We start from the raw sequence: 13,186 nt of genomic DNA on the forward strand, positions 1-13,186 counted from the left end.
AGAATCAGCTCGGTCTATGTCTGACAGATACAAAGTGGAAGTTGACATTGTAACATCACAACCGACATCTCTCCAGCAAAAAATGCAGGAGAAAGATCAAAAGATAACTAATGTAAAAGTTCAACCAAAGAGTATAAAAATTTGTATCAGAGTGCAATTTTATGTAAAACTATGCAAAGAGAGGAGTTGTGTAAAAAATGTAAGGAAATCAATGCATTGTTGTGTGCAGATCTAGAAAGATTGAAAAGGGAAGTTGAAACTCTGAAGGAACTAGCTCCCTCTGAATCAGGCCGATACAGTACAGTGCTCGGAGAGCACTGTTAACCTGCCCTTGGATGCACGTTTTCCCTTACCCCTTATTCAGTAAGGGGAGGAAAATGCGCGTACAACCCGCGGCACCTAACAGCGCCCTCAACATGCATCAACAGCATGTTGATGGCCCTATTAGGTATGCCCGCGCGATACAGTAAGTAAAATGTGCAGCCAAGCCGCACATTTTATTTTAAGAAATTAGCGCCTACCCAAAGGTAGGCACTAGTTTCTGCCAGCACTGGGAAAGTGCACAGAAAAGCAGTAAAAACTGCTTTTCTGTGCACCCTCCGACTTAATATCATGGCGATATTAAGTTGGAGGTCCCGAAGAGTAAAAAAAGTTAAAAAAAAAGAAAAAAAATTTAAAATGGGCCGGCAGCTGTCGGGCCGAAAACCGGACACTCAATTTTGCCGGCGTCCGGTTTCTGAGCCCATGGCTGGCAGGCTCGAGAACCGACGCCGGCAAAATTGAGCGTCAGATGTCAAACCCGCTGACAGCCGCCGCTCCGGGCTAAAAGGAGGTACTATGGACGTGCTAGTGTCCCTAGCGCCTCCATTTGCCCGTTTCTACCGCACCACCTAAATACTGTATCGCGCGCACAAGCGAGTGGCCTGTGTGCGCGCCGGGAGAGCGGGCGTTCGTCCGCTCTCCCGTGGACTTGACTGAATCGGCCTGAAAGTGATGGGGAGGAGGGCTCCTTAGAGTAAGTCTGTTCCCAGGGTGGCTTTGGACCCTCCAATCTAGAGTCCAGACCGGAGTTCTCAGATGCTCTGAAGTCAGAGAGTAACCCTCTCGTCAATGTGCTGCTTATGCCCAAGTCCAGGTCTAAAGATCAGAGCCCATGTGATGACCTCTATGCTAAAAGCAGACTTAACAATAATAAATCTCCATTGCCAAAACAAATTGTCAGTGCTGTAATAGCTCTTATTTGCATTCAAAGGAAAATTCTAAATTCTCTGATTTACAGAATATGCCTGGTACTAGTGAACCAGCAGAGGCATCCAAGTATGAAAAAAATCCACTCTCTTAAAGACCTGCCATGAAAAATCCAAGCTGCCTGATCCACTCACACTAATAAAGGATCACAGGAAGGTCCAGCCAAAGTGATTAAGACCGTGAACAGCTTAGTACCTAGTACTTCCCAGGGGAAACTCAGATCCCCTTCATCTCATGTTGTTAATAAACAGCTGATGTCCTATCTTTGACACAGGCATTCACTGCCAGGGCACAGGATTCTCTCAAATCTGGTCAACCTGCACTGACTACGTCAGCAGACCTAAGTGAAAAAAAGTGAGAGTGCAAACTTCTGACTATTATGAAGCACACATATTTCTTGGGTAAGCTGCAGGGTGCAATACTGCTATTAAATTGCAGGGTGTGTTCCCATACGAGGCCCTTGTGGACTCCACTTCCGAAATCACACTGATTACCCACAGCCTCTTTCACAGCCCGAATGCTTCTGTAGGGAGGAAAGTTGCTAGCAAGGTAACTCTCTGTGACCAATCCTTAACATGTTTATTTATTTATTTCAAAATGTTTATAGCCTGCCTATAATGAACTTGCCAAGCTAAGTAGGTTACAACATATATATAAAATTACATTAACATTGTATAAAAACAGCATTAAACATTAAAACATGTTATGGGGAGCAGTCCATTAAAACCTCTGGAAAGATGTGGCTCACAATTCAGATAGGAAAAATTACACTGACGCATCCGATGATCATTACCCTGAATTCAGGAAAATAATTCTTACTTGGAAATGAACCTCTAAAAAGATTGTCTCCTATCCTGAGCTATTTCAAGAAAGTTATTTGGATTCGGGTCAGACACCCTATTCCTTATGCCAGAGTTCAGCAAGGGGGCAAGGTTTGGTTTGTCAGTACCCCCCACAGAATGAGATAAGTTTCTCATAGTAGACATGATGTTTTTGACAGAGGGTCTCTGCCAAGTAATGGGTGCCTTATTAGCATTCCCAAGACTTTTATAGTTGATGTGGGAGGAATATCCCTGTACTTTCTGGACTACCAGATCCTGTCACCTCCAAGTCAGAGATCCTGGACGTGTTTCAGGGACATCCTATCAACTTTAATGAAGAGAGAGATTAATTGTTGGACTTTAAGGACTTCCACACTAATTGAAGTGTCTGTGGACCAGGAAGCCATGTGGATGGCAGATTATCATTGTGATTCCTGTAATGTGGACATTTTACACATGGACTATGTTTTGACATATGCCTTTCCTACCCTTGTAGTTCTTTTGCTCCTACAATAAGTTGTTCTGTTTTTCATGAACCGAAAGATTAGGGCCATGACTTCTTATGGGCAGAACTATCTTGCTTCCACCCCACTGCATTTGAAAGACTTATTGGAATGCCAGGCTTACTAAATTGTGATTTTTCTCTTAAATAATCTTAATTTTGAGTTACCTAAAGGATGTGAGCTCATGTAATTTATCTAGCTCATAACACATTTTCATTTTAATTTTTCACATAATATTAAGTGAAATGTATTTACTCACTTTTATTATTCATGCATGATTAGTATGATTACATGATATTTGTAAATATATTCATAAATTTCACTGTTGATGGTATATTGAAGATTTATCAATAGAGATACTGATGCTTATTTTCTATATCAGTTTTTCTATTGATTAATACCATTGATATCATTGCATTTATTTTTATCTTGTGTTATCCTGAATTCACCTTACACAGTTATATTTGTTAGTTAGGTTTAAGAAGTACATAAGACTTGCCATACTGGGTCAGATCAAAGGTCCATCAAGTCCAGGGTCCTGTTTCCAACAGTGGCCAATGCAGGTCACTAGTACCTGATTATCCTATAGATAAGCAATAGATTTCTGCAACTTCACCTTAATAATGGCTTATGGACTTTTCCTCCAGGAATTTATCCAAACCTTTTTTAACTGCATCTTCGCTAATAGCTTTCACCACATCCTCTGGCAATGAATTTCAAAGTTTATGCATTAAGTAAAAAAAATATTTTCTTTTTTAAATGTATCACCTAATCTTTGTACTCTTTGACAGAGTAAATAACTGATTAACATTTACTGATTCCACTCCACTCATTATTTTATAGCCCTATATCATATCTCCCCTCAGCTGTCTCTTCTCCAAGCTGAAGAGACCTAACCTCTTTAGTTGTTCCATCCCCTTTATCATTTTGGTTGCCCTTCTCTGCACTTTTTTTCTGGTTCTACTTTATCTTTTTTAGATGTGGTGATCAGATCTGCACACAATACTCCAGATGAGGTTGCACCATGGAGCTATACAGAGGCTGTTGTTGTTCCACTTACTAGGTCATTTATAAATATATTAAAAAGCAGTGGTCCCAGAAGAGATCCTTGGGGCACTCCACTATTCACCTTTCTCCACTGAGATAGTACTTTCTTCATTGAGATGTGTCCTTTGCAGCTCATTCTATCTTAAAAGGGGGAAACTGTAGGGTAAAAGGTCAGCGACCCTAAACAAGGGTGTGCATAATTGAACCTGGGCCTGCACAGACTGAAACAAAGTGCAGGTCTAAACAACACAAAGATGTAGCCTTGCCCCTACTTTTCCACAACCTTAAGCAAAAGAGGGTCAGCACAATGTATTTATTTTATTTGTTACAAAATTTTGGTGCACGCTGATTTACCTAGTAACTACCCTGCTTTTTATAATTAGCGCCTCAATATTAATTGCCATCTCTCCAAAGAATGTACTCATTTTTTTCCCCTACACTCAAAATGTTCGAAAACCCTTTAGTACATCAGGACTTTCTAAATCTAGCGCCTGGATGCCAAACAGCGTTAAATGGTGCAATGTTCAGCTGCTTTTGCTGTGTGGAGTTGGTAAAGGAGAACCCCCCCTCCCGGAGTCATTTTATCTTTTAACTACGAACATAACTTCGGCAGGCTGGGTTTCTTGCCACTTCATGCGTGCCACACATCTTTCTCACCTGTTTCATCCAAACCAGCCCCACCGTAAAAGCTGGAGTGTCTCCGACTGCCCTGGAATGGGCATCCTGGAGCTTTTCCAGTTCACGTGCTATAGGGCCGAATGAGGAGCACCTTCTCGTCCCTTGCAAAACCTTATTGAGTGGAGTCTAATGGCCCAGGTAAGTCCCATTGATCAGTATTCGTCCTTTCCGATTCCTTTTGTCTCTTATGCGAGTGACCCGTCTCATTCCCCTTGCTCTTTTCTAAAGCATGGCTTTTTTTTTTTCCTTCTTCTTTCTGCCCGGTGACTGCCCCCCCCCCCCCCCTTCCCCCTCCCAGTCCAACCTTTATGGCCACATTTGTACACGCAGAGCAGAACAAGCAGCTTTAGAGAATAACCAAACGCTGTTCCGGAACCAGGCTTCCTTGCTGGAGGTGGTGGCTGGATGGGAAATCTCAATTCATCTTTTGAACCAAATTTGTAACCGTGTTTCAATGCATCTTTGGAGGGGGGAAAAAAAATCTATTGAAATCGAATGAGCAACACTGTTCATAGCCAGTAGTCACGGAAAAATATGACTTATAAAAAATAAATGGCCTTATTAAAATTAGAGTTACTGTGGGGTAATATGATATGAAAAAACCTTTCCCCAATAAATCAAATGACTCATCATATCCTGCCGAAACTTTACACGAGTTGATATATTTTTTTTTTTAGTTTCAGAATAATTAAAATTAAATGTTAAGCTGTTGACATAATAAACCTCCAAAGCATTCCCGTTAAGCTGAGAAATCCTAGCGCGGATGGAAAAATAGCGTCGCTATGCAGAAACAGTGTTAGGCGATTTAATATTGGAAGAGGTTTTTTTTCCCCCCACATCCAGATCTGATATTTTTCGTTGTTCTGTATCTGAATGTCGTTTTGTTTGTAACTTTATTTATTTTTTTTTTGTTTCATCCCGAGGGTTACATACAGTAACTAGCAAAGATGCTGGCCAGTGCTATTGATGCCATCCCAGCAGAGGGTGAGGATGGACACTCTGCTCCCTGCGCCGCTCCACGCGCTGTTGCCGACCAAACGCAATCCGGGGAGCAATACACAATTTATTGCACTTCCAAACTGCCCCTACAAATACAATGGATGCATCTCTTGATTGACCGACATCTTTCCGCGGTAAAAAAAAAAAAAAGAGAGAGATGCAATATTGAAATTGGATTTGCAGGTTTAAATGCTAGCAGTGCCTCTACAGTCTAATAAAGGTTATTCTACGATTTGCTGGCGTGCGTTGGAAAACGAAAAGTGCGGGTATTATTGAGGGAGCGCAAGGATCCGAAAGGTCAAGGCGTCTGCCCGAGCTAGGACAAGGGTCCAAGCTGGACCGTATTTGCAGAGTAATCCGTCCTTGTCAGTCTGCGATGACTTTGGTCAGCAGCTTTCTGCCCCCCCCCTTAGCTTCCGATCTTTTACTGCTCCTTAACAATTTATTGAAAACATTCAGGAAGATTCACTTAACTTGTGAAATGTTTAAAATCAATAAATACACTCCAGAGCTGGAACCAGAGACACTCCAGTCTCCAGGTACAACGCAAATGATCATTAACCGCAAAAGATCTCTGTGTCTGTCTGTGTGTGTGTGTGTCTGTGTGTTTGAACTTCTCATTGAGAATCTCAAATCTGACAGATGGAGCGGAGGTGCATTATTTGTAATTGGATTGTTTAATGAAAACAAATACAATTGATTTACATATTCGGTAAATATAAGGAATAGACTTACGTAGCGAAAGAGCGTAAAGTAGATTTTGGAAGATGCTTTTCCTTAGTGCAAGGAATGGTCTTCATTTAAAAGCAGCACCTTTAAAAATGTAAAATGTGTATCTTACTTACAGTTAGCATTATTCATCTCAATTTCTTATCGCAAGATAATGATTTCAATTGCAGTTACTACCTCAGTGTTGCATGTAAGGTTGTATGTAACCTCATAGCTACTGAAAACTATTTTTGCAATTGAGTAAATTATAAATACATAAACAAATAAATAAATAAAACAAGCCCAACAGCAGAAGGCTGGCTGTGGGTAAGTAATATACCATTGAAACCAGGGGATGGTCATTTTACCAATGTTTAGGATCTGGTTACTTTTAATACACCCCAGAGGCTGGTATGCTATGCCTTACACTAATAGGCATCTGTCACCAGCAGTGTCAGCTTTTCCCATATGTGTCAGATAGGTTATTGAGGCAGAGAGAAAAAAAACAGAAAATAAAACTTCTGCTGCCCGGATAAGCTCGGGAGTTTTCTTCTGTCTTTGGATTTTCCTCCCTGTGTTGGCCCTGTATAACTCTCAACAGACTTCCTTGCAGCAGGGGAAGGCTTCTTTAAGACTGGAGGATACCCCACTGAAATAAAGCGATCAAAGCTGACTGTAATAACGCAGCTTTCACCCTTATTCCACGCCTATTCGATTTGCTTATCTTATTTCTGCCTCAGCTCCTTTACTTTAAATGTGCTTCATTTCTGCTCCAGAGCTTATTAACCTGACTGGGAATTTTGTTTCTCACAAAACTGAAAACAAACAAACAAACATGTTTCATCTTCACTTGTCCTAAAATATCCAGACAAGACTAACAGGGCCAGGTGTAGTGAACGGCTTTCCTCATTCTGTGTCTATGAGAAAAATGCTTAAGCCCATCTGACCCCCTTACATTCACGATTCCTCCGCGAAATCTGATGCATCAAAAGTCTCTTCCTTCAGTCCTTTGAGATAATAATAATAATTGCAAGTGTTTCAGTCCTTGCAAGTCGTCTAATAAATGCAATGGCATAATCAGCTAACAGATTTCTAGACGAAAATCAAAGTAATCGGTCGCAGTTCTCTAAATTAAACTGTATAAAAAAGAAAAAAAAATCACACTGTTACGGTTGTTAAAACCATTCAATTTCTCCTCCCCCTCCCCAAAATAATGTAAAACAGAGGAGTTAAAATCTCTTTGAAGAGTTGTCGCTGGGCAATCTAAAACCGAACGAGGAAAGAAAGGAAAACCCTGGTCTAATGTGTAGCAGAGCTGGATTTTATCCCAAAATTCACTATACACCCGATGCCCTCTGCAGCTTCCCGTTAGTATTACAAGTCTCTGCCCAACCTCTTGGATAATTAAAAGCCCCCAAAGTAAAGGCTCCCCCCGCCTATTATTTCATCTGAGTCAATCGCTTGGTTTCTATTGAAACGAACTAACCCTTAAAAACGTGTTATTTTCAATTCTATCATTCAGCTAACCTTAATCTAGAATAAAAACGTAATACATCACGCATAGCACAAAAAAAAAAAGAAGCGAGAAAATACCAATATAAAAATTCTCAATCTAGGGCAAGAGGTTAAAAATAGACCGTTCATAACAAAGGCATAGAATAAAAGCCATATCTCCCAGTCTTTTTTTTTTCCCATTGATGTAACTAAAATATTTTGCCTTATTACAATTGCTAAAAGCAATTTTAAACGCCGTCAAAAAAATATTATTGTGGAAATGATTGGAATTATATTTCGCTTTTATAATGTAAAATATGTAAACCTGTTTTCATTGTCAGCCTGTACGTCTGTGCAGCATGAGACAGACACACAAAACTCCTCTCTGTGCCTGCCTGTGTGCCAAGCCGTGAGAGCGAGATGGCAGACTCAGGAAAGGTTTTCGTAAATTGAAGTTCCAATACGGGGCAGCTATTTTGCCCATTGGCCGTATCACTCGAAGCCCGTATTACAGCCCTAACAGAATATGTCAGTCTGTCGTCTGCTAGCACTTGTCTTGAAAGAAAGTCTAAACCGGGCAAGGCGGTCTGCTCCTTCCAGCGGCCTTCTACCAACTCTGCTGGCAGGAACGCAGCCCCGGGAGCCAGAGGCACGACAGCTATGCGGCGAAATATGAGGGAGTAATTTTATAAGTAACAAAGGATCAGGGCTGGAATGAGGCCCCTGTTATCCAATGTCATTTAGAAGCACTAGATCAGCAGCTTCTGGAGCCTAAAAGTGAAAGGAAGAAGCGCGAGAGCCCCCTTTCCCTTTTCCCAGGGGTATCGGCTAAAGATAGAAATAACCTCTGGCTTGCACAAATCATGTACCATTTGCCGTTTGTGTAAAACCGATTAGCCAGACACAACTGTGAAACAACTTGTTACTTTAATAGCCCGCGCACACAAACAGATTTAGATCAGTTTAGTTTTTCCTTGTAAAAAGAGATTAGAGGGTCTCCATGTAAGGAACTGCTTTGAGATCCCGTGATACCTAATACCCTCTCGGTTTAGGTGACTGCTGTGCGTTTTAGTGACAGATGATTATCAAGCTCTTATTTATAAAATTCAGATCACCTCTTCCGCAGGCAGCTTGTTTTATTTTCGTATATTTATGCAGAGGTATAAATTGTTTACTTAGCAGAGGGATAACATTTACTGTTAACCCGAGAAACCGCGGAGTTGTACCAATGTAAATATTATCTATTGAACAGCAAACCCTGGAAATAAGTCAGTAATGAAGTTATACCCTTGTGCTGTGAAATTCCATTAATCACCATTATAATGGATTTTTACAGACAAATTGAGATTTTCTTTACAGACAGTTTTTATTAACGTCCAAGTTCTATCATTTAATTGATTGTATGGTAAAAAAAAAAAAAAGATACATATTTTGAGAACGGGATCAATTAACAGAAATATAGCAATTCATGTATAAAACATACCTCTCAGTGTCTTTTGTTTTTATACATAGAAATTAGGTATAAATAAATAAAATGTATTTTTTTTATTTTCCAAGTACCTTCTTTTGCTTGATGGCATCTGTAATTTGACCCGCAGGAGCGGTATGAGCCAGTTTTAAAAGGGTGTCCATTGAAGAAAATAAATTACAAAAATATAATTTATAAAAATTCGTTAATTTCATAAAAAATATTTTAAATAAAGTAATTTTTGTTTTATACAAAGACGTAGTCATTTGTCACCTTTTACTATAGAAAAATTACTGGTGGCAAGTGTTGTTTGGTTTATTTAATACCACCACCCTTACAGATATTTTTTAATGAATTATGATTTAATTCCAATACATCTTTCAAGAGTACTTTTCACTATTTATAAAAATAAATGTAGCTGAACACTTTGTCGCGTTCAAATTTAAAATTATATCTTGAAGGCAGTTTTTAGTGTTGAGAAATATATTTCCATTAAATAGGCAATGTATTTTTACCAGATGAAACTCTGGCTTGCTGATCTGTAATTATTGAATTATTTGTTATAAACAGTTTATTTAAATGTGGCTTAGCAAACCTTATATAATTACAAATGTTTTAATACACACCATAAAATTAAGACAGCTAAATAAGTTGACATAAAAATGTTGCCTTGATCTTTAGTTTTAATTATATTCATTTTAATAAACATAGTAGAAAACCAAAGCTACCTGCTTGATAAGCAATTCTCAAACTGATACCTCATCTAAACCGAAAATTAACATGTAAAAAAGAAATTTAATTTTGCAATATAAATTGCATCAATAAAGATAAGATTATGGTCATATTTAAGTAGAAAGTTATTAAATAAAACACAAGCAAAACCGTTTAAAAATTTATTTACAAAGTTGTGTACAACACAATGGAATAACATTTAGAATACATATATCCATTCATTTATAAACAGAGTTCTATAATAGAATGAGCGGTTTTCTCTTCTTTTTTTTTAAATTTTATATTTAAAATTTCCCATTATTTATATACTTCTGATAAACTTCGGAGAGTGAACCTTCAAAAAAGCGAAAGCTCAATCCTCTAAATCTACTTTTCTTAAAAAAATAAAAACCCAGAAAGGAAAGTCAATGATTTTTATACAAATATGTACAAATATTTTACCTGTCCAGAAAGCATTCCATTTTTTTTTTTTTTTTACATTTTGGGTTACAGTTTGGCTGTTTTAAGAGTCCAAGGTACTTTGGAAGGATCTGCTTGAAAACGAGAAGGCTCAAGTAGCAAGTCCACAGTCTGATTTTTTTGTTTCTGAACAAAACCAACCAGAAAAAGAGAGAAGTAAGCCAGAGAGAGAGAGAGAGAGAGCTGCCGTGAGTCCGGATTACTGGGCTGGCCATTTGGCCACCGCCGCCGCGGCGGAGGCCGACTGCAGGAACTGTCCGGAGAGCAGGTTGCTGGGCATGCTGAGGATGGGCGCGATGGCCGCCGCGCTCCGGCCCAGGGCCAGCGGCTGGTGCGCCATCAGGGCGGACTGCACGGTGACGGGCGGCCGCAGGAAGCCGGGCGTGGGCGCGGCGGCGCCGCCGGAGCCGGCCACGCCGATGATGTTCTCGATGCTGAACGACGGGCGGCTGCTGGGCTCCGACTTGACCAGGGCGCCGGCGGCGCTCAGGCCGGCGCTGAGCTGCAGCTGCAGGCCGGGCCCGAAGGCTTTGCGGCCGAGCTCGCCGGAGGGCAGCAGGGGCACGGCCGGGGGCAGCAGGGGCCCCACGGGCGGCATGTAGGGGTAGGGCAGCGCCGCCGCCGGGTGCGGGTAGGCGGCGGCCGGGTGCAGGCCGTACGGGCGCCCGTAGTGGCCGGCCAGGCTGTAGGCGCCGAAGCTCTGCATCATGAGCGCCGTCTGCTCGCGCAGCGGGTCCTGCTGGTGGCGCTTGAAGCGCTTGCGCCGGCGCAGGAAGCTGCCGTTGTCGAACATGTCCTCGGACTGCGGGTCCAGGGTCCAGTAGTTGCCCTTGCCCGGGTTGCCCGGCTCGCGCGGGATCTTGACGAAGCAGTCGTTGAGCGAGAGGTTGTGGCGGATGGAGTTCTGCCAGGCGGGGAACTTCTCCCGGTAGTAGGGGAAGCGGCCGCTGATGAACTCGCAGATGCCGCTCAGCGTCAGCTTCTTCTGCGGGCTCTGCAGGATGGCCATGGTGATGAGGGCGATGTAGGAGTAGGGCGGCTTCACCAGGCTGTTCTTGGGCTTGCTGGGGAGGGCGCCCCCGGCCGCCGCCGCCGCCTCCTGCTGCTGACCGCCGCCTTCCGCCTGGCCCTCGGCGGGGCCCTCCGAGGGGCTGCGGGGCCCCTCCTCCCTCAGCGCGATCTCCACCTCCTCCTCCTCCTCCTCGTCGTCCTCCTCGGCGCCGTCCTCCGCCGGCGCCCGGTGCTGGCGATGGGCCCCGCAGCCGGGGCTCTGGCACTCGCTGCCCTCCTTCTGCGGGGCCTCGTCGCCCTCGCCCACCACGTCGATGTCCACATCCTCCGCCGTCAGCGCCGTCTGGCCGGACATGTCGCTGCCGCCGCCGCCGCCTCCGCCGCCGCCAGACAGGGTCATGGCAGCCCCAGCGCGCAAGGGACGGGAGGCGAAAAAATAAAACAAATCGAGCGAAGAGAAGAAAAAAATAATTATTATAATAAAAAAAAAAATAAATAAAAAATTGAAGGAAAGTAAAAATAAATGGCAAGAAGGTGCCTTTCAGGAGCAAAAGTCTTAATTGCTGCTCGCTCGAGTTGCAGGTTTTTTTTTCCTAAGCCGAAACCTCTGATGCTCCCCTTTTAAAGGTTATTTTCCTCTTCTACATTGTTTTTGCTTTTTTGTTGTCTTTTTTTTTTTTTGGCTCCCCCTTTCTGGCTTATTTTGTAGTTTTCCCGGGGTGTGCAGGAACTCGCTGGCCACTTTTAAAGTCCCCCTTTTAAAGACTGCCTGATAGATTACTTTCCAGTTAAAGATATACCAGCGGCGGGGCACGTGACCGCGTGACGTCAGGCGCCCCACTGTGAAGCCAAGCAAAACTCAAGTTGTTTCACGGGATTGTCAACAAAGAGACAAGAGTAGCACCACTTATCCCCCTCCCCACCACCAGCCCGGGGACGGGGAAAGCAGGAGCATCCAGCTGAAGCCCGGAGCCCCCCCCCCCCCCCGCCTTTGTTTAAGGTTACACTCCTCTTCCTACAACCCCCCCTCCCCACTCCCCCCCCCCCCGACTCCATGCGATCGCTCATAGAGGCGCAAAGATGTCACGCAATCCCCTCTCAGCCCTGGGAAAGTGGAAAAAGCTGCAGTTTCGTGGCAACGAATAAAGAACGACTCGGGTGTCTGTGTATGGGAAAGGGGACACTCTGGTCCTAGAAAACTGAACTGTGCACGGGCCCTATTCCCTCTTTGCCAAGACAACCTAATAACACATGAAAATTAAGCGGATTCAGCATATTCCATTTTATTTTAAGAGCTGGGGGTTGGAGGGGGGGGGGGCAGAAACAATGCTTTTGACAGTGAAATCGCCTTGCTGTGTTTCCCCCCCCCCACACAGCATCAGCTGGGAACTGAAGATCAGAAAATGGCTATTGATTAATCTATTAGATTGCTGCTGAGAGAAATAAAAGACGTAAGATAACAAAGGGAAACTATAAATAAAGAAGCCTTAACTGGTTTTGCAGAGGTGTTAACGACTTAATCATGGCAAGCGTTAGCATATGAAAAAGTAGGAAATGAGAGAGTGTGGATGAATGTGAGCCCTCTATTCACCGAGAGCGAGGTAAGCCGTGTCCCGAGGAGGATGCAGCCAGCTACCACCGAAAAGAAGCCTAAACAACAACAACAACAAAAAAAAACCCCCAACAACTTAAGAACACATTTCTGCGTTTCCTTTGCGCCAAGGGACTTGTTCCAATAAAAAGAAACCCAACATCTGGGAAGCCAGTGTCGGAAACGGAGGTTGGCTCAGTATTTATTTGTGAGATCTTTGTGTATTGTTTTCAGGGCTGCATGCGACTGTAAGGAAAACAATTAAGATATCGGCACTAGATCTATATAGATAGGAAACGTTAATCCTTTATCTCAGTGAAGCCTTATGATGCTACTTCTTTTTTTTTTTTTTTTTAAATTAAAAGCCATTTCTATAAATGCTTTTATATTGTCTGTATTAACCTGCCCGTCCAGCTGGATTTGTAGG

At 42.8% G+C, this 13,186-nt stretch overlaps 1 protein-coding gene across 1 annotated transcript; it reads right to left on the reverse strand.

Annotated features, from left to right (window-relative positions):
• Nucleotides 1–10,092: 10,092 nt before the first annotated feature.
• FOXD3 (forkhead box D3) lies at nt 10,093–11,917 on the reverse strand. The gene has a single exon (XM_029618861.1). The coding sequence runs from the start codon at nt 11,566–11,568 to the stop codon at nt 10,357–10,359; it is 1,212 nt and encodes a 403-aa protein (XP_029474721.1). The 5' UTR covers nt 11,569–11,917; the 3' UTR covers nt 10,093–10,356.
• Nucleotides 11,918–13,186: the final 1,269 nt, after the last annotated feature.

The sequence above is a fragment of the Rhinatrema bivittatum genome, chromosome 10 (assembly GCF_901001135.1).
Source record: "Rhinatrema bivittatum chromosome 10, aRhiBiv1.1, whole genome shotgun sequence".
In the NCBI taxonomy this organism is placed as follows: Eukaryota; Metazoa; Chordata; class Amphibia; order Gymnophiona; family Rhinatrematidae; genus Rhinatrema; species Rhinatrema bivittatum.